Source organism: Enoplosus armatus, chromosome 2 (genome assembly GCF_043641665.1).
Source record: "Enoplosus armatus isolate fEnoArm2 chromosome 2, fEnoArm2.hap1, whole genome shotgun sequence".
NCBI classification, from domain to species: Eukaryota; Metazoa; Chordata; class Actinopteri; order Centrarchiformes; family Enoplosidae; genus Enoplosus; species Enoplosus armatus.
This window is the reverse complement of record NC_092181.1, coordinates 22,593,612-22,616,185: the sequence shown is the minus strand read 5'-3', so window position 1 is coordinate 22,616,185 and position 22,574 is coordinate 22,593,612. Positions and strand designations below refer to the sequence as shown.

The window sequence follows — 22,574 nt, the reverse complement described above, 5'->3', positions numbered from 1 at the left end:
TAAAATTTAAGACATTTTCAGACCTGCAGGCAACAGACCTTTGAAAAAGTCTTAACTATCATCACATAAGAACAGCTTTTGTCTGGTAACCTGCCATGCACACATATACTTTTATGTACTGTGGCAACTAACTGGATAGCTAGTTAACTAGCAAGGCAGTGGTGTGAAGAAACGTATCATGTGAAATACTGACTGCTGAATCTATCTCCGTCTCAGTTTCTGTCTGTTTCTCTCCTCCACTCGAGGAGCGAAGAGACTGTCATGGACACGAGTTAATAGAAATGGCCAAATGATTTATATGAAATTATTGGAGATGACATGTCTCCCTCATTCTGCATGAAATCGGTATATGGTTTAAATTACATTACATTAAGTGTATGCCCTTTGCTGCGTGAAACAGCACCCCTGTTTTATTCCCAGAATGTCACTAACTATTTCATAAAAATGTGTTAATTTCTTATGATTTTAGTGGAGGCAGTCGGGTATTCAGTAGAAACTAACTGTGTCTGCAGTAAATAGCTGAGGAAAACCCTGAATTTAATGGGTTATCTTAATAATAAAATGCATCGACTGTGCGTTTTTTTTAAGCAGGATGTTTATCAGTTTTTTCTCAGCTTAATCAAGATAAAGGGCAAAGAGAAATGGAGCCAATGTATCTACTTTCGCAATAAATACTGGCTCCAACACAGGCCACAGCGTCATCTGTGTCGTGATCAGAAGGCCAAACCTCTCAGGTGACTGCTCAGCTGAGTACACCTGCCAAACTGTGACAGCCAATTGCTCACTGTCAAATCACATTGTGTTTTAAATGCTCTGCTAACCTGCTGCTGCAACTGTTACATCAGCACTTACTCTGCAACCTCTGCAGCCGCCTCAGCTTCAGCTCAACATTCATTATCTTCATTTTATGCTTTTAACATTAATTGCATATGTTTTGCTCTATTGCTAAACTTATGTGACAACTCATCTGAGTGGCTCCTGTTATATTTGCAACCGGTCCTGGATGGGGAGCTTCCAGAACAGACCCCTACTGCTAAATATGACTATGCTGCTTTTTCCCTTGTGTAACAAACTTTGAAGGAAGTGATCCTGGCAAAAATATAGATATTTTGTAGTAGTTTGTTCTTTGTGCTCATATGAAAATGGATCTACAGGCTCTGGTAAGCTTTCCATTCCTGTCAGTTAATTTATACAAGATGAATAATATATATGTATAACAATATTATCAGTCAGTAGTAAAACAGGACTAAAGGTGCCATTATACTCTGCCTTCCAGGAAATACTTGCTTCCCTCTATGACTGCTGGCTTTTTACCGCAACATGGTCAGTCACGTCTTACGAACCAGTTCTTTTCCAGTATGGAAAAATGTGGAGAGAAAAGTGTATGGGCTGCTCTTTATGTCCTGCTGTCAATGCTACTTTGACATGGATAAGTAGCCATTAAATTAATTGATAGGCAGGTGCACATTTGTAGCATTAGGATTAGAACTAGCCTTTATTTTACTGTGACTTCAGTCAGATATTTATTTATTAATTTTAGTTTTTTAATTGCCAGTGGTAGTGGGTGTAGTGCTCTTATGTGTGGTGTATGACTTTAAGGAGGGGTGAGGGCACTGTGGTGGTGAAGCTCTGACAGTAAACACTTCCAATGTAGGCAGTGTCTTGAGCAGCAAAATAATTGCAGTCCACTGTCACTAAGCCACACTCAATGAAGCTCCATTAAGTTAACAGGAGAGCCATTTTCCATGTTCATTCAAATTAAAAAGCAAAGTCAAACTTAATGTGACCCAACGACAAAAATAATAAAAAAACTGCTTATGTAACCTGACTCCACAAAGCTTTCTCAAAAGCACTTTTGAGGTGGTGACTGTCATTAAAAGAGTGAAAAAGTTGCTGGCTGGCCATTTACGTGTACAGCAAGGCCACTGACAATTTCTTTCAATAACACACAGGGGAGCAGTTAGTGTTCTTAATGGGGAGTTAGTTATCTCAGAGTGTGAGAGCAGCCTAATAAAATCACTGAAGGTCTGTATCTCAACAACTACTTTCACTGATGAGTAGATTCAAACAGGTACATATTCTAAAATAATTTAAGATACTGCCTCAATCTATAGCACATTACTCTAAAAACCTTTCACAACAAATAAACTTCCCTGCTCTGTCTGAATAATTACATTATTAATACACTGTATGAACATTTTTCAAAATATTGACACTGACAGGATAGCTGCAGCAGGTACGGGAAAATATGCAAATTACAGGCATTTCAAAAGAAGCCAGACAACAGCATTAAACAAAAGACTGTGAAATACAGCTTACACAACACACCCAGGGACCCTCATATCTCTGCTGTACAATTAATATTAAAGAACATCTCCAGTGCACCTAAAATTACTTAATAACTTAGTAGATTAGACAAATCTGAAAAGGTGAAAAAGATTTGATTCATTGAAAAATCCATTTCATCTTCTCTTGATAATAAGTCTATTGTACAGATGTCTAATGAAAAGGATCAGGTATCTAAATGGCTTATTATTCAAAACAATTGGTGTGCACACTAATTACACGACTGAGGGATAAGAACTGTAAAATGTAATTTCTATCCCAAGCAATATTTTGCTGTCACTGTACAAACTGTGTGCTAGAAAGAATGAAAGAGACACCTACATTCGGTTGTTGGGGATTATCTTGTGTCCATCTTTGTACCATGTGACTAGGGGTCGGGGGAAGGAAGCGAGGGGAGGCTGGCTGATGATGGCGGCTCGTCCCTGAGTCACAGTCTTTCTCTGCTCCTCAGCGGAGAAGTTCCCCAAAACTGTGGGAGGAGAGAGGTATGAAGAGCATGAGTATCAAGACCAATGTATCAAATGACACTTAAAGAATATTAATGCAAGCAATTAAAATCACTACTGCTGAAAAATAATAGCATTAAAGCCTGGTCACACCAGAAAGTGGCACAGCAAAATTAATTTGTGTGTTTTGCACAGACTCACAGTTGGTAAACTACTCCACTAACGCGCTATCCAGGCAGGAACATGTTAGCGCTACTCAGTCACAAAAGCTTCTTTCTATTTTCTCTGTACTGAGCCATTTTCTGTCCTCTGTCATTTTGTTTTCAGGATTGAACATCACTTCATTCAATGAAGAGACTTGACTTACTAAAGAGGTGGAAAGCTCTCAGAGTCAGTTTGCAAGCTAGAGACGGTCACTGTTTATTCAAAAGACGTCTTTGTGCCTCTGCTACAATTGCTTCCTCCATTGTTGACTCTCGGGCTCTCCGTTCCCTCAAAGGTCAGCACTGACAAGATGGCTTGCTTTTGGTCAACAGCGCAAATTTGTGTGTGTACGTTTTTACAAGAATTTACTTTGCCACCATGAGCAAATCCACTGGTTGCAACGATTAAATTAGAATGAAGTGATTTCACTGTTTTAAATGCTGGTGTGACAGAGCAATTAATTGGTGTTTTTCTTTTTGAGTTCAGTGTTTGCTCAGTATTTAGTGTTTAAATGTTTTACACAAAAAATGCACTTAAAATATTGAAGTCCAACTGGAATTAAATTGTCCCTTCCAGTAATAAGAAAAATATTAACTATAAATTTACTTTGACATTATTTTGGCTGCAAAAAGGGATGACTAATTGTGAGTTCAGTTGGACTTTAAGAGAAAGGCTGCTTGTTGGTCTGGACAAAGTTGCCGCTGGTCACGAATAAAACTCCCATATTGGTGTAATTATAATGGTGTAAACACTTGTGTACTCACAGGCCACCTGCACCTCTGTCCTCCTGTGTATGACTGCTCCCATCCTGTTCCTCACCATACACTGATACAAGCCGGCATCGGTCCTCTTCAGAGACGGGACAGACAACCTAAAGATGGACAGACAGAGTGAGAGCACGGTGAGGGTGTGTTTTTATCTCTGAGCTGTAAATAAACACTATTAAAAGGAGAAAGGCAATGTTGGAGGTGACGTTTGGAGACCAGCGATGGTCTGTTTGTCCATATGTATGCACTCTGTAATTCTATTTTAATGACCTTGATCTGAGAATGGATTGTGCCTGAGGTTGTCAAAGTTCCCCAATAACAGAAGGGAAGGTGGAGTGGTGCATATGTGCAGTATGTGTGTGCTGTGTATGAGAATGTTTTTGACTGTGTGCATGTTTTTTGTTTTTTTTGTCGGAGAGGGGTTGTTAATGGAGTTTTAATGGACTGTGCTTCACTAATGGGAAGCTTGGCATAGGATCTAGGTTGGTGCCATCCTGGACAAACACACAAATATACACAGACACACACAGACACATACACATGCATATTACACACAAACCAGATAGACACAGTAAAACTGGACATCGCTTTGGGGCTCATTATGAATACCAGGACAGCCAAGTATTTAACTCCCAGGCTGTCAGTATATGATGCCAACACATACAAACCCACACACGCACACACACTAATACACACATGCGTACATCAAAGACTCACATACGCAATTCCAATTGAATCAGGAATGACACATTACGCAGCCGCTCTCATCCTGAAACAGATTTTGATATTGGACACTGCCTAACGCTGCATCTCCCTCTCTGTCTGTGTTCCATTACGTTTCTTAATAGGCGTGTGCGGTGGGGCTGTCACTGTATTTTTTCTGAAATCCCAACAAGTTTTCCTCAATTTTTCTCACTGAACACAAAGTTCAATGTTGACAGGTCCTAGTCAATACAATCATTTTTCGGTAAATTTCCCTGACACAGTCTCAGCTCGGCATGTGAAGTCAAATTTCCCGTGTGATTCAAGATAAGAACAATTTCAATCAGGTTATGCAGTCAGACAGCTTCAGCACAAATTGACCCTGTAGCATCAATCTCAACACTGAAAGGACAAGATGTAATTCTACAATGTGTGACGTTGTGATGTGTGAATACACTATATAAGAGTATGACATCATTTCACATTAAACCTAGTAGTGCTTAATATGTATTGAAAAAACGTTGAAAAAATGTTGGCTTTTTGTGAGCCAAAAATGTTTTGAAGACGAAAGCCTTGAGAACATAAAGTGAGTGCTGCTTCTGTCTTTTTTTGATAGTCTAACTTGTCTAGTGATTATTTTATTACAACTCAATATGTGTATAAAGCTACTGTAGCTGAACTGACGTACATGCATCCATTAATGCAAATCATTTTCACTTACAGCGTTGCTCATCTGAATTCTTCACTGTCCAGTACATTAAACTGCATTAAGTTAAAATAAATCAGAGTATATTCTAAAGACAAGGAACGGAACAAAGTTTGTGATTCTGTATTATTATGAAGATGAAAATGAAATGGACTGCATTTATATAGTGCTTTTATGCAGATTTCTTTACAATGTGTCTAACATTCACCCATTCACACACACATGGCAACAAGCCAAACAGTCTAACCCTTGCTCAAGGACACTTCAACATGATCAGGAGGAGCTGGGGATTGAACCACCAACCCTTCGATTAGGGGACGACCTGCTTTACCTGCTCACATTAAACTAACAGTAAAAAAAGGCCAACAATTGCAGATGGTCACACACTCACTCACACACACACACTCATTGCATGCTGCCAATTCAGCATAGCCCTGGCCTCACCAAACTAAAGTAGCCAGAACGCTGAGAGCGGTCCAGAGCTACACAACGCCTCCTGGCTCGAACAACGACTGCCTACAAAATGCTGGCTCAACCTCTCCCTCCCTCGGTGTGTATGCGTTCCCAAGATTCCCTCTATTTCTGAATGATGTGAAAAACAATTTTATTTCACAGCTGCAGTTTTGTCGAGAGGGATTGCTTAGCTCTTACCAACCAACACACACAGGGACAACAGAGAGAGGGGCAGACAGAAAAGCAGAGAAAGAAGCTCAGACATATTGATTGGTTCTCCTCTTCTTTCCCCAGACCATATACATATTTATGGTGCTAATGTAATTATTAATCCCACTTTGGTTCCATTGTCTAAATGTTCTGACCTTCTCTTAACACACTCCATCACTTACAGCCAGCTGTTTTTCCATGCTAGAGGCATGACTGAACACATAGAAGATTCTCAGAGGGAATGTTTGAAACAGGGACAGAAGAAAGACACAAACAGGCAGACATGCACTTAGAGACAACACAGAGATCCATGACAGAAAGTCAGACACATAACCAGCCAGTCTGTGATAACTGACCTGTACTGTGGTGTCCAGTCGGTGACGTTGCTGTTGTTGAGAGTCCAGCGGTACTGCAGAGGCCAGCTGCCTCCAGCCAGGCAGGTCAGCACCAGTCTGTTTCCCTCCAACACCACCTGCTGCCCCAGTCCACCCCCTCGCAGGTAGGGAGCCACCTCTAACAGACATACATAGACAGAGAAAGGAAAATATGTTATTTTTGTTATTTGAAAAAGTCTAGACTTAGTCATCCTTGGACAATAAAGCAATCTGTATTCATCAACAACAACAAAATGAAAAAAAAAAAAGATTTCCATTCATGTTCTGTCATTTTGCACAAAGACGGGGTGGAATAAAACATTGACATATCAATGCACATTGACTGTATTGTATATAGTTTCAGCATATTCTGTAATAATGTTGGCAGGTGCCATTTAGCAAATGTCAAGTCAGATATGACAACAAATTTCAAAAATCTGGCATCAAACTGACAATAAAAAAAATGCATCTACTACTGTATTTATATATATGTAATGTTTTCCTGCTCCTGCAGCCAAAATTCAGACCTTTACACCTTCATCACTCTCTCATTTATGCCAGCATTAGTTAAGTGTTATTTAGGGTGTGTGTGTGTGTGTGTGTGTGTGTGTGTGTGTGTGTGTGTGTTAAAAGGGGCCAAAATCCGACGAGACTCATCCAACAGGATTTACCAGGACTTTCTCTGGAGATCCCCCACTCCATTAGTGAGGTCTATCAAAGCATTCCTCTACTTCTCTTCCGACAGACTGTGGTCACAAAACCTACAGAGACATACTTACATATTTAGTTAAAATCTCAGACAACCCTCCTGTCTTGAACATGAACATGGATGTATTTGTTGCAATATGTTCTGAATGCTCATTCTTAGATGGATTTGGTATTAAATAAAGATTCTGATGTTCATAACAGCAGTAGTTACAACTGCCTGCCCCAGGTATGCTGTGTTTGATGTTAAACAGTATAATAAATTATGACTTTATTAAATTATACCTGTCAATTAAGGTGTACCCTTAGGGGCAAAACACGCAGGTCACATGATGCATGTCGAAACACTCACAGCTATTGTTTTCTATGTAAGCTTGCGCACCAGCGGCATGCGCATGGCGACATGCATCACCGTGTTGCCATGTTCTATTTCCCAGCATTGATGCGCATCAACGGTCCAGAAAAGCAGCAATTCCACCACATTTACTCCCTAAAACGGCACGCCGTAACTTGACTACTTCTTCTGTCAGCACAAAGCATCTGCTGTGTTGCTGGCATCAGTTGAATGGCATCAAATGCCAGTGTAAATTGGCACTTTAGGCTTTTCATGAAGACAAAGGTCAAACTCTAGACGTGATGTGGAATTGGTCAAACTTGTGGCATGTTAAGAACCTGCACTCTTCTAGCCAACGAGCCCGCCCAGCTGATCCTGCTGCTGCTGTCTAAACAATGCCATCCAGTCTTTAACTCTTGGCTCAGGTGTTCAGACCTGGCTCGCCACCACACAGCATAGAGGCATCAAGGCTAAAGAGTCTGTCCACAGAAACTAGCTGCAGGACCTGTCAGCATCTGTTGAGGCCTGGACCCACTAAACAAAACTCAGCATCTAGGTATGGGTTGTACGGTGGGGTTGGGTGGGGGGTTGTAGACAATGAGATTTATTCAACCCATCAACCATTTACACACACATACACACACAAACTGGGTTAGAGGGGGCAGGCTTATCTGCTTGCTACAGTATGTATGGACAGGTCCATAACTCTAAGGCAGAGTTTTACATTCTCTCTTTCTCTCTCTCCTTTTCCTGTCAACTCAATCTTCTGTTCTCCCTGCCGTTTCAAATTTCTTAGTTCTGTCTTTCCTCTAGCCCTCTCACTTCATCTGTTTCCTTCCTTATTCCCTGTGGATGTCTCAGGGCCACCTTTTCCCCCTTCTCTTTCTCTACTTTCCACTGTTTCACCCTCTCTCCCTCTCTCTTTTAGATTGATAGCTGCCTGCTCCGTGCACAAGAGGGAAGTGTTCCATCTACGACAGATTTATATGGGACTCTGTGTGTGTGTGGGTGTGTGTGTGTGTGTGTGTGTGTGTGTGTGTGTGTGTGTGTGTGTGTGTGTGTGTGAGAGCTTAAGGATTTATTTGGAATATTCCGTTTCTACAGACGATGGTTGGCAATGCAGACTCCAATGTCATACTGCTGACCAGCACTATAACTCACCGCTGCCTGCCCGAGTGTGTGTGTGTGTGTGTGTGTGTGTGTGTGTGCATGTGTGAGAAACAGAGCAGCAGAATCACAGCCTTAACAGCTTACCAAATACAACCCTCGATTAGAAAGGCTGGAGCACAAACATACTGTACGAATAGAAAGATGGGGACGTTTTGCACCTGCCTCCATCCTTCCCACTCATCCACCACTTTCTTCATACTTCATAAGTTGTACAGCTGCATGTTGCATCCGCGCTCCCACTCCACTCCTCATGGCCTTTTAATCACTTCTTCTACTTTAAAGGGAGTCCATTAGGAACTACAGATAGAGATAGAGAACTCCTCATCTGAGAGGAACAAGGTCAGCTAACAGCATGTTTCACTCACTGATGTCGTCTGTCTCTCTCTCTTTCTCCGCTGTCTGTCTCTGTGTCACTCAATGTCAACATGTCCCTCTCTCTCCCTCACAGTCTTCCCCTTTTCCTAACCTGTCTTTCTTTCTCACAAGCTGTACTACCAACCACCTGTCTGTCTATCAAGACTACCTCCCCTCTCTTTGCTCCTCCCTCCTTCTCTTGTTGCCCCTCGGTCCATCTCTGTCAAAGTGTGTGGCAGCTCAAGGTCTCTGCTTTTTGTCTCTTCCGGAGGAATGTTGCCTAACAGAGAGATTGGCCTCCAAATGTGACAGGAGAGTCAAGAGACAGACGTGCATGTAGGCGCACACAAACACACACTTTTTTTCCTGCCGCAACATGCGCGGGTCTGCGCTCTCGGGGGCCGGTCTCATGAAGCTGCTTAGGCAGATTCTGGGGAGGAATTCAATTTGCTGGGAAGATGAGCGCTGTGATAGAGGGTAGAGGGAGGAGAGGAGGATGAAAGGAGAGGAGGAAAAGAGGAGCAGGGTCGCTGCTCCAGGGCTCCAGTCCACTACAATCCCGTCCTCTCTCCTCTCCTCTTCGTCTCTCTGCACTTTTACAGTGAGTGTATGTGTGGTGGAAATTAGGCCCTAGATGGCTTGTCCTTTACAAATGGGCCAGCAACGATCATTATTCTTACATTCTGCTGCATTAAACATCTCAAAAATGAATCCTAAATTTTCCTGCAACAGCTGAGGTGAGATGTGATTTTCTCTGGCTCGACATGAGGTCAAGGTGCTGCCTAACTGGCAGCCTGTAAAGGTGTTGATTTTGTGTGTTGGAAGTTTGAAATTTGCGCAGTTTGGCAAAAAAATGTAGGTGGTCCAGTTTGCATTCAGATACGCCGAGGAAACCCTGTGGGGTAAAAACATTTCAGCACTGACATGAGAGGGAGAGGAGGGATGAAAATATAGTTGAACTGTGGATCTCATTCTTGCAGTGCCTGCTTAATTATTGGATTGTGTGTGTGTGTGTGTGTGTGTGTACAGTGAGGGTGTGTATGTGTGTGTCAGGTCAGAATTAGGGTCACTCACTCTAGAAAAATCACTTTATCTTCATAGAGCCGAACCCCTACTGTGAGGGAGGGCTGGCAGAACTGGCTATAGTCTATGAATACTGATTCACTGATAGCATGCCTCACTCGCTCTCTCTCTCTCACACACACACGCACACACACACTCACCCTTCACCATGCCTTTTTGACGCATGAGGTTGAAGGGGAGAAAATAACTAAATCAGGCTCTTTTATTATAAGTAATTTTTCTATGAATAAGCGAGTAAAAGTTGCATAGCTAAGCAGTTTTTTTTTCATGGTAAAAGCAGTCTATTTGATTATCGGGTGCAAATGAGTTCTATTCTGCTTTAATCTAATAAGTCTGCCAGCACTTGTTTCAACAGGCATTCAAAAACACTTAATTGGACTGACAGTGTGTGAGGCGAGAGGAAGAATTATGAGCTGAGTTTTTGGCGTGTTGCTACCAGTCAGAAAAAGAGGGTCGAAAAAAGTCTAATTAATTGAACAATAGAGAGTGGAGGGGCTGAGAAATTAGATTTTATTTCCCCCATCGAAGAGTTCACATAAGTCAAGTGAAAACTACCAATGTATCTGAATTTTGCATCTAAAAAAATGTCACTGATGCTGTTGATGAACACATACTGTATAAAGCTGGTAGAAATTAAGGTTACTGCAACCTAAAAAGATTTTTCACCAAAATAAGCTGATTTCTAGTCTCGACATGCTACACTACTAAGTGCAGGGACACAGGGTGACAGCTAGAGTGTGATTAGAGTCACATAATGAGACAAACCCCCCCCGCTAAGTTATGCAGCAATTTGCACAGAAAAGACCAAGAAAATGGTGGATGGAGAGTTGTGGGCAACAACAACTATAACTCTGCAGAGAGAGCTGTAGGTGAGTGAAGTTCACAAGAGTGAGGTGAATTTCAGGTGAGCTGTGACCTGAAAGCTGATGAACTGGATTCTAATATAATTCTCTCTCATGGCACACTGTGCTGTTTTTCTTTTTTACATAATCTCTCCTGTAGTAATGTTGACAGTCACGATTCCAGCCGTAAAAGTCGAACTACTTTAAAATAATCTTAATGAGAACAACGGGCAGCAATTGGATCAAAAGGCAAACAATTAGATACATTAAACACCGCACACTGTATGATTTCATCTCCTGAATGTCAACACCTGCTGGTTCAGACTAGTCCATCTCATTACAGAGCTCTAACTGAAGGAATCTACCGACCATACAAGATGACAGTTCCGCACAAAACACCTGCTGCCTTTGATGGTGATGAAATCAAAGCGGCTCTGACGCTAACCCACTAGGCTGCAGCTCACCCGCTGATCCTCACAGGCCTAGACTGGACTAGTAGTACTGCTCCTGGACAGAAGACAGCAGAAAAACCTGCATGAGAGAACAAAATGTTTCCTCTGCATCATCCGTTGTTAGATGGAGCAGAATGATAGGCGTGGCGAACAGGATGCAAGTGTAGAACTGTGATCAGCAGTTTAACTCATGGCTTTTCAAGTTGGCAGCTGCTTTAATTTACTACTGAAAGTCAGACTCCATAAAAGAACAAAGCATCTCTCACTGAAGACCGGATAACACCCCCTTAACCTCTCTTCCTGCTCAGACAGCCAATCACAGCTCCCCTCTCCAAAGCTCCTTCCTTGCCTTCTCCAATCATGGTTTCCACGAGCCCCGACTGACGGCTGCCTGTGTAGTAGGTGACAGATCCTGACAGATGACTGACTGATCCTGACGTGCTGATTGGCAGATGTCAGACCAGGAGAGATGTTGCATATACCGTCACACATGCACACGCACTCAAACGCACACGAGTACATACAAGCCGAACAGTTTACGCTTAAATACAGAGTTTAAAGTCAATATGCTCGCCTTTAAACTCTGTATTATGAGTGTGTTTGCTTCTTTGTGTAAAAGACAGTGATGGTATAATGCAGAGAGTTAGAGTAGATTCTGAAACAACCTCTACAACAAAAGGTTGTCAAGGAGAAACACAACACAGCTTTTCCAGTCTGGATTCACGTTACCACCCTGTTGTGCTCGACGCAGGTACAGAAGCAGGTGAAAGGAAACAAATGTGCATAATTAAAACTTAATTATATTGACTTTGGCCATTTTCCAATTTGGCCTGTGCTCATTTAGTGACTGGCCAGTGTGTAATTCTGTTTGGTTAACATAAGCAAGATGTGAACCAAAAACTGTGAATGAGCAGTCGTTTTAAAATGTCAATTTATTGCTTTCTCTGGCATTTGATAATGTCAGTGTAACTGTGTGTGTATGTCACTGTGTGTGTATACATATGTGTGTACTGGACATGCAGTTGAAACGTCAGTTTTTATAACAAGTTGTACTTTAATTGAACAAGACTTTTACGTGCAATAACCTGCTTTGGCACAGCAAAATAGCACATTATGTCATTGCAGCTATGACTGTGTGTGTTTTCTCAACCTTGCATGTCTTTGGGAGTTACGTTGTGGATGCATGGGGTCATAGGAGTGCAGGTCCATGGCTGGGTAAAGGGGGCAATAAATAGGGCAGAAGGGCTGCAGCAGAGGAATGGGAGATGGAAGGGTGGTATGGGGGGTGGTAGAGGGAGATCTGGGGGGGGTTCTGGGTAATCAGGTGGAAGAGACTGTGATCAGTGACATTTAAGAGGTGGGCCACACTGCAGGGCACATCTGCTAGGACACACACACACTGAAACACACACACAAACAACTGTCAGCTCCTATCTCCTGATGAGCAGACAGGCGGACAGGAGGAGAGAGGAGGTGAATGGGAGAGTAGGGAGAGAGTGAAATAAATACCTCCCGCTGAGACGGCAGCCTCCTCTATCTCTGAAGAAAGTTATGTACACAAGCGACTGTGAAAACACCTCGATACTTTTGAATGACACACACAAACACACACAGACAATAATTATTCCTCTGTTTTACTCTCTGTGCCTTCCTTTTATCCCCCAGACTCCCCCTCTCTCTTGCCTCTTCCTGAGTATTTTACATCCCCTCATTAAAAACAGTCTTTCAGTCTCTGCAGGTGGAAAACAAACTTGTATTTACACACACACACACACACACACACACACACACAAATCATCAATCAGTCAGCCTTGAGTTCATGGACAGATCTGAAAAAGGACAAACAGAAAAGGAGAGTTTGCGTGCCATTTGTACCACCATGTAACGGTGGGTGGGGGGCAATACCAGTTTGTTCCTGAACCTGTCGTACACGATCAGTACACCACCTTCACATCACAGCCACTGGGCTTCACACACACACACACACACACACACAAACACACACACTCGACCCAGATCCACACTGATACTGAGAGATTTCACAAACACAACTGCATTGAGACATGTGATAGTCTGACAACATGACTCCAGGCTCCGTCTCACTCAACACACTCGTCACACATGTACACGCACACAAACCTATACATACACAATTAGAAACAGACTGAGGACGTAATGTGTGGTCTTTAAAGTCTTTATGGACCTCAGAGAAAGTAAACTACAGTATCATTTCATCTCCATCCTTCCTCCTCCTTCTCTATCAGCTCTTCTCTTCTCTGGCTCTCACACTTTGCTCCATTGTTTTGTTTTCCATATCTCTTCTCACCTCCCAGTCTTCCCAGGATCTCAGGTTTTAAGGGAGGTCCTTTTCTTTCCCTTCCCTGTTTTGCTAAATGTTTGTCTGACCGTCCTTTACCAAACCGCAGGTGCTCTCTTTTGTGTGTACGTGTGGTGCATGTACTCAGGAGCCCTCCACACACCTGTCTCTGCTACCCATCATCCCCTCTGACAGCTGCCACTGTCCTGACCTTGGGCATTGTGGGCTACGTGGTTTTGAAGTGATTGACGAATCGTATCCTTTCATTCATTATTGAAGGCGGAGATCAAAACCGCGGCACCCGAGATATCACCGTAACGGCTCTGACCAGACAGAGGTAAAGAGGGGAGGGAGCAGGCGGAGGACGTGGGAGGGGGAGAAGGTCATCTGAGCAAAGAAGTGCAGGTGAGAAGTAAGGGTGAGGGAGGGGAAACGCACAGGGAGCAGGAGAGCTGGGTGGACGGAAGGGGGAGCATCCTAAACAGCAGCATCACTTTTTTGCTTCACTCTACACTTTTTTTTATTCTAGCATTAGTTCAGAGACCCTGAGGCTCAGTCTGTGTCCAGCCCTCTGCTCACAAAACGCTTCAAAGATCTAAAAATAACATATAACACAAGCACAAAAAGTGATCACAGCTTTCTGCACTGCCCTGTTTGCAGTTATAATTAAAATAAGAATACTATGCTGATGAACATAAAATGCAAGCCTCATCTAAACCTCTGCACGTCATTCACACTGTGATGTCACACGAGAGACACTGAGGTCACATGTGAGTGGTTGAGTTCACGTCACCTGAGGAAGAGTCATCATATTCAGGAGGTGTCTCACCTTTGGGGCATTTTGAACAGGTGGTCTAAATATTTTAGGCTATCGGCTACTTACTAATGCATCCTGACCACCAGGCGGTTTCACACATCTTTCTTCATTTAATTCATGACTGTAATGACTCTCACATCACTGCCATGTGACCTCAATGCATGATATGTGACCTCTACGACTCTCATGTGACATCATGGTGTGAGTGACCCGCAGAAGTCTAAATGCAAAAGAAATCCAGTGGATAGAACAGATTAAAATAGACTACCAGGATGAAGCAGATCATTCTACATAGACATGACTAATGTCTAATTTTGAACTTGTTTCCACTGCTCCAGTACAGCGAGCGAAACAACAAAGCACACAACGAAAAAGGCGAACGGTTCTGACTGTCTGACGTCACCCCACAAAGGAAATATATCTGAAGACTGTGGAATCAACCCCCGCAGGGAAACACTGACGTCAGTACTGGTGATGAGTAATTTATGCTCTGCTCATCTGTACTGGTGCCAAAAAAAATCCGGCAAGAACCAGGAGCACATCTCCAGTGTCCATCCTCGCAATACACTCTGAACTTTGTCGTACAGTCCTCACTGTTTCATCTTCCTTTCCAGTCTTTTATCAAATCTGCCTTCATCAGTCTCCACCATCCTCGCCCTTTGTTCACCTCCATCCTCTTTTCATCTCCACCCTGTAGTATTGATTCTGAGCTGGACTGAAGAATAGCTCGCTATTCAAAAGGAGTGCATGGTATGTCCTCTGGCAATGCCATTTACCTGTTACCTGTGTGGGCGCGAAAAACTTAATATCTTTAAGTTTCACTTCTCCGTTCTGCTTCTCTCACTAACTCATCCGTTTGTCTTTGTCTCTCTGCCCTCTTCCTCACACATTTTAACTAATGTGTTGTTGTTAGGTACGTGGGAGGCGTTTCAGGGTGTGTTTGTGTGTGTGTAAGTTGTGCTTACGCCTGACTGTGCATGAGTCCATATGCTCTGTGAATGCAAGTATGTGTGTGCAAACGTGGATGTTTACTTCCTCTACTTCCTCCTCTCCACAGTGCCAACATCTGCCACCAACTGCAACACACACCATGTCTTCCTCATCTCCCTTCATTCTCCCATCTTACCTCCCTCCCTCCCTCCCTCCTCAGACAAGGGCAGCTCAGTGACACACCATTTGAAGGGCAGACTCCATCTCGGTAAACGCTTCTCTTACAGACTCAAATTAATTCAATAACACGGACAAATGTCCTTGCCAAGATACAATATGACTTTCTTTTCTTACTGTTTACTTCCACTTTTATACGCATATGCGAGAGCTAACGCACAAATATAGACGCACATAGGTCAGAGGCATACCTATCTCAGCACAGATGTTTCCAGTAATAGCAAACAAGTCAGCTGATAATGACTAAGAAAGCACAGGCAGAGAGGTGTTTGAGGCATATGTGCTCATTGTTTGCCGAATAATTCATTGTTTAGCTTTTTCGATTTCCCAGCGTGTCGGTGAGCTGATGGAGTGGATATTTTTAGATTTCTTTTGGGTGAAAATTTAAGAGACGCTTGCAAGGGTGGTTTGAAGAGATGGCTGTTCAAAATATCTTTAATTATCTTGCTGTCACAAATAGTCTTTGAGACAAACTTGCGTTGCGCTTGTTTGCAGGTACACTTTTCTCGTATTCACCAAAAAGTCATTAATAGCAGTAGTTGTCCCAGTTTAACAAGCAGGGTGGTGGGCGAGTCATTACTTTCTCTTAGTTCTTTCCCCATTAAGTTAGGATGATGCATGACAGAAGTTCTTTTAACAGCAGGCATACCACATGCTTCTAGCTACATAAAGTAAAGCAAACCTGCATGAGTAAATTTCAGTGGGGAACATGAACCTTTCAGGGGTATCTGAACAGATTCTTGGCCTGGGCTCAAGAGAAAAACAAAAACAACATTTCAGAAGTGTCCACACACAGACGGACAAGAAAACATCGTCATCGGCACATAATGCAAAGAGACAGGACAACTCATTCAAACTCTGCGTAACCTGACTTCATGTCAGGGAAGATACAGAGACACACTGTGAATCTGTGTCTGTGTTAGTGAATCACTGGACTAAAATAAGACAAGCCAAACGTAATTACAGAATGAGTTGTTTTATTGTCTATTTCCGACTCTTGTTAAACTGCTCCTCAGTTTTTTGACAATGGTTAATGATTCCGTTGTATTTGGAAATTACATCCAAAAGGCAGAGATTGCTGTTTCTTTGCTAAGGGAAATGAAGTACATTAATATGCTCCTTCTGGTGTTTGAATAGGTTACAATACAAATGTTTCCACAAGTGTCTGTTTAAAACATCTTTTTAAAAAGCACGACAATGGATCTGCTAAAAAAAGACAAACTTGTCTGACTTAACTTTTCTCAAACAAGAAATCATGTTTAGAAATCACCCGGGTCACCCCGGTAAATGGTCATGAGAGAGAAAGCTGTAGTTAGGAGCAGAGAGCTGTAAGAGGATTTCTTTTTCTTTTTTTTTAAAGCCCAATTACAAAAGCTTTTCCCTGTGGAGAATGGCAGATACCACACCCTCTCTCTCTCTCAAGCACACACACACATTATAGGTGAGGGACAAGAGAGGGTGAAAGAGAGAGATGTTTGAAAACTTCAAAGCTAGTCAGGAATTCAAAGTTCAGAGTTTCATCTCCCTGAGTCTTCTTGCAATTTGTAAGTCAATGTGGGGAGATGTGTGTGTGTGTGTGTGTGTGTGTGTGTGTGTGTGTATGTGTGTGTGTGTGTGTGTGCGCACATATTTATGCATGTGTGTGCGTGCAGAAAGAGCAAACCGGTATCTTGCAGTATTATATAGGCCTGCTGAATTAAAATATGCTATTGATATAGTATAGAAAAAGAGACCTATGGAGACAGAGCAAGCAGTCGTTGGTATTCCTTGTCCTTTATAGTCCAGCTCAGTTGAACTTCAGATAGAAAGGACAAGTGATTTCAGGAGAGTACACACAACACCTCTCACCTCCCTCACTCTCTCTCTTTCCCTCTCACTTCATTGAATTCCATCTCACTCTCCTCCCCCTCCCCCTCATCGAGCTCTAACCCTCCCTCCTCTCTTTGCTTCTGCACCTAAGCATGCTGCCCCGTCATCTCCACCTCACCATGTGCCTCTCCTCTGTCTCATTCTCCCTCATGCTGTCATTTAGCATTGCAGCCGATGATGAAGTGTTCCATCACCCTCCCCCACCACGCAGTCAGCAGTTTTATTCATTTTCTCCTTCATTTCAATCTCTCCATCTTTCTTGATTCCTTTCCTTTTATTATTTATATCTGCCTTTATGGTTATGATGACAAAGGGTGATCACAGAGAAATACTGTACATGCACAGCACAGGTGCAAAAAACACATCAACAAGTGCACACAGTCCTGGTCCGAAAATGTTTAACACTAACACGCATCCACAGACACCGGCAATCTATCTTCTGTTTCAGACGTAGAAAACAAATTGGTGCGGGTCAAGACCTGCTCTTCCTTTAGTCTGTTGATGAAATAAACAAGTACTCTATCTCCCTCTCCCTCTCTCTCTCTCCTGGTGACATCACATGCCCGTATTAAACGTGACACTCTCATTAATCCACATTCAGTCAGCCACTGCGTCTCCTTAACGCACCCCGCAGCAATCCAGGTATACAAACCTGAGCCAGGAGAGCTCATGAATAGCTAATGGGAAAGACACAACAACGCTCTGATTCACAGAAAATGGCCTTTACACCATCAGCTCCACTATTGGCTGCCGGTAGGGAGAGACAAGGGGGAGATTGATCGAACATAAAGGGTGAGAGAGTAAAGCGATATGTGTCTGGGAGAGAGAGTAATTGAGTATGTGTATGTGTGTGTGTGTGTGTGTGTGCATGACAGAGAAGCAATGTGTGCGAGTGTAAGGGAAAGAGAAGAAGAGAAATGGAAGATATTATATGAAGTTATTGGAAAGCGAAAGAAAAAGTAATTTCACACGCAGCCCATCTGCCAGTCTGTCTGAAAGGCTTATCGGCACGCATGATAAACAAACTTGATAAACGAACACATACAACAGTTCTCTCTTCCCTCTCACAGACACACAGGCACACACTGCATGTGTCCTGTGGTTTGTGTGTAACGATACAACGATAGTGTTTCTGGCAAAGATGGCTCAGAAGGGAAGGGAAGGGCCGAAGCTGTTGTGGCCATAATAAAGAGGGAACCAAGATATGTGAGTTCAACCTAACCTGGAAGGTGTTTAGCATAATCTAGTCTATCTTCACCTTCACCTGTCCTTTTCAGTCTGAACTTCACCTTCTCTCTAGCTCATTCATTTTCTCCAGTGTATTCTACAGGAGACTTATATGTATAGTAAAAAATTAGTAAAAAATGTCCAGAACATTTTGATGTTTTGGTCTTTGGCATATTGACACCTCCGGCTTTGGCACAGGCTGACAAGCCATGCATAGCTGGCAAAAAGAGGGCTTCTCCTGTGATCTGAGAAGAGGAGTCGATGAGTGTTTATGAAGAAAAGTCTTTCCACGAGCTGGTTATGACAGCCAAAACTCAGATCTATAAAGAAAACAACAACAAACTCCAAGCAGCGAAACTCAGAGTGAAACTCATTTTGTGACTCCACAGTGATGTTGACAAATAAAGACTTAAAAGGAAATTATAATTTTCAAACAGTAGTATCTGAAGTAAATCAGTATCATAAAGGTTACGGGAGTGAGATGGGAATAAACAGTGGATATTTATTCAAGGGAGAGAGAAAAGCAAACAGGCACAATGACAGCACAAATACTGCAACAACTGCTATCGTTACTGGGGGCCTCTTTGCATACAAACTCTAAATATCACTTTGATAAAGTCTAGGTCTAATTAATCAAGCTAATCAGCAGGGGACCTGGCAGCTAGTCCTCCTACTCCGCAGTCTCTCTCCCTGGCTGGGGCTCTGCAGCAGTTTCCTCACTGTGGAGAGCGACTATAGGCTCAGGAGGTTTTCTTGCATATTAAAACTGCTCTACAACACCTAAAGCAAAAATGTGAACACTGTAATTGTTAAGCAAAATACTTTTTCCCCTTTCATAATTTGAGGTAAACTACTTTAAACTTCCTGGGACTGAACACGCTGTAAAGACTTTCAGTGAAAGTCCAGCTTTTGAAAAGAATTTGAAGAGAAACATTTTATAAAAATGAAACATTAGCTATTTGAGCAAAAGCAAATCAGTTAAGAAAATAATACTTCACTACTAATCTACTGTCTAAAGTTTTATAGATATTTTTAATATAACAGTTATGATCATCCAAGAAAAGTTTAAACAAGGTGTCCTTGGGCAAAAAACATAAACTCTGGAAATGCAGTGTTTCCCATTAATTACAAATTAGACTGTGGCGGTCTGCCACAGTCTAATTTGTCCCAACACAGTCATAATGAACTGAAAATATTTGTACACTTTTAAGGCAAGATCTGCTGCATTCGAGACACCAAGGCATTTTGAGGACACAACATTGTTTAGGGGGTAACTTATGTTGTTACTGCAGTTATCAACTAGTCCAAAGACAATTTAATCATTATCAATGTACGACAGCAAACAGATAACGTTACTGCAGAAGTTATCATTGATTAACGTGAATCTAATGTTAGCTAAGTTAGGTAAGGTTAACTTCAGCGGTCAGCCTCCTCGCTTATGTCGACTGACATATCTGGCTGCTTGTCGCGAAAAACAATGTATAAGGTGGTATGTAACATTATATCTTGCTAACTAACATGAGCTAATTGTTATTACATTAGCTAATATTTGTACTGCGGCTTCTTGGTCTTCTCTCAGCTCTTTAATTCAATCGTATCTTTAAGTATAAGCATTATAATCAATAAAAATATAAATGTATTATTAAAGCCACAAGGCACCACAAACAGAAAATACACAACACAGTGTAACTTCTCAGGTGCTCATGGTACATTTAAATCATTTATGCAGCACAGTAAGTTGTCACATCTGTGCTCAGTAATGTGGAATGCATGCCACTCCATTATCCTGTTATGCAATGGGTCAATTATTGTATCTAGTGCCGTGCCTTTAAATCATCTAAAATAAACCATTCAAAACCATGAATGTTTGAATGTTCTCTTCAGGTAAACTGACACAAAGCATCACCTTAAAAGGCTACCTGACACACTCTTAACACTGTACTGTGTTAATACTACTTAATATGTATTTGCTGGAGGGTGTAAAAGTGAAGGAGCAGATATTTCTAATAATAATAAAAGACTTCTGATATAAAGTAAATGGACAACTCTTGATACAACCCTGGATTGTGCACTGCCTGCTGGAAGCTTGCCTAATGTTTTGAACTGCTAATGGCTGCAGGTTACTTTCACAGAGGTCAAACATGGTCCGAGAGAATAGTTGATGTGCACATTACGCTGCTGTAGATGTGAATTGAGAAGGTGAAAAACAGACACACATGGCCAAGTCATGCAATTCCATCTTTGCCAAAAAAAGACTTGATGTGGAGTCACAGAGCAGAAGGAGTCACACCACCTCTGCACTGCTAAAACTTTTAGCAAACCCTCATCTCTCCTGGGATCTTTCCAGCAGGCGGTGGCATATACAGCAGGAATGTCGCAATCACTCTTGAGCTGTGTGGGTGCTAAAGGCATAGCTACGGTGACAGGGACAACATTTTCATTTCGCACAAGAAGCAGACAAATTCAGCACCTCCCAAAATGATTTCTTTTCCTTAGCAAGATTCCCAAAATGTCAACCCACTCATGGAGGGCTACAAGAAGATATGTCAAAGAGAGACAAAGGTTGCGGTAGTTGGAAGGTTGGAAGTAGGTTGGAAGGTGTGTAACTGTGTAACGTTTCTCCAGTACAATTAATGGAAAAGGTAGATATTAGGGGTGTCACAATTCTCCAAATCCACGATTTGATTTGACTTTCGATTCAAAGGTCACAATTCGATTTAAACAGAATCGCCGACCCTGCTTTTGATTTTTAGAGTCAAAATTGAAAGCTCAATTAGATCAATTTTCAATTTAGAATCGAAATCGTGACACCCCTAGTAGATATACAATAATATCATCAGGTATCGGTCGGCTTCCTTGTTTACTGAACTCACATTTAGGCCCAATTTACACCTGGTATTAACATGCAATCTATTACTGGATATCTTGTGTGGATAAGGATAAAGGCATGTTAATGCCAGGTGTAAATGCACGCAGTATGCAATGCAATGGGCTGTTATCAGACCACATCTGAGGGTGGTCTGGCTCGCACTGTGAACTGATCTCAACCAGATGTAAATGCAATCTGTAAGCTACAAACATAACGGAAAGACATTACAGAAAACAGCAGCATCGCTTCCTTTGACCTGAAATCATCATGTTTGTTGGCTCCATCTACCTGACTTGTATATTGAGATCTAATCATAATGTGGACAGAATTGAGAGAATGAGCGGCTACCAATTATTTCCATTATCTATACATCTGCTGATTATTTTCTCGAGTAGAATTTTCTCTCAATTTTCTTCAAAAACCCTAAAATGTTCTATTTCCTACCATAGAAGTCAAAGAAATGCAGTAGTAAGTCTTCAGGTGTGAATTTTCAGGCATTCTGCTTGTTGTCGCACTTTACTTTAAATAGACTAATCAATTTGTTTAAGCTCTAGAGGAAAGGAAGGTGAAGTAAATGCAAAGACCTGTTATCAGACTACATCAGATAACATATCCAGCTGCAGATTGTAATATAATACTAGGTGTAAATACTAGGTGTCTTTGAGACACACACACACACACACACACACACACACACACACACACACAGTGTCTTCCTTGAATGTGAAACAGTTGCTGTGGTTATACATATCTTTCTCACACTACTGATTTGCATTTTCAAGCAAATATGGGCTTAACAGTCCAAATATATTGACATTTCTTTAATATTTAACTTGCTTACTTAACTCGCTCTAGCGTAAATATGTTGTAAAAGAAGATGATGAAAAAATGTGCAATGAAATTCATCTGTCTGACAAATCAACCATAATCAAACAATATAAAACAAACTACACAAGAGGAACAGTTTTAGCCGTCATCATGCAGCTGTGGGCAGCACTCCTGTGGCCCCCGCAGCATAAGAGGGCCAACGCTGCTCTGACCTACACACAGCAGCTCCCTGAGCAGCAATATCCCATGGCCGCCCCTCGGGACATCACAGCAGAGACAGGTAATAAGCTGCAATCTTACTGTGGATGGTGGAGTGCAGGCAAGACAGAGAT

General features: G+C 42.0%; 1 protein-coding gene across 2 annotated transcripts in view; it reads right to left on the bottom strand.

The window, feature by feature from the left end:
• Positions 1–22,574, bottom strand: part of sdk1b (sidekick cell adhesion molecule 1b) — a 204,180-nt gene that overhangs the window by 123,171 nt on the left and 58,435 nt on the right. For both annotated transcript variants that reach the window (XM_070913440.1, XM_070913433.1), the window contains exons 2-4: positions 6,191–6,347; positions 3,761–3,867; positions 2,668–2,815 (exon numbers count right to left, since the gene is read on the bottom strand). In XM_070913440.1, coding sequence (XP_070769541.1) covers positions 2,668–2,815; positions 3,761–3,867; positions 6,191–6,347 — 412 coding nt within the window. The remainder of the gene's footprint in view (positions 1–2,667; positions 2,816–3,760; positions 3,868–6,190; positions 6,348–22,574) is intronic.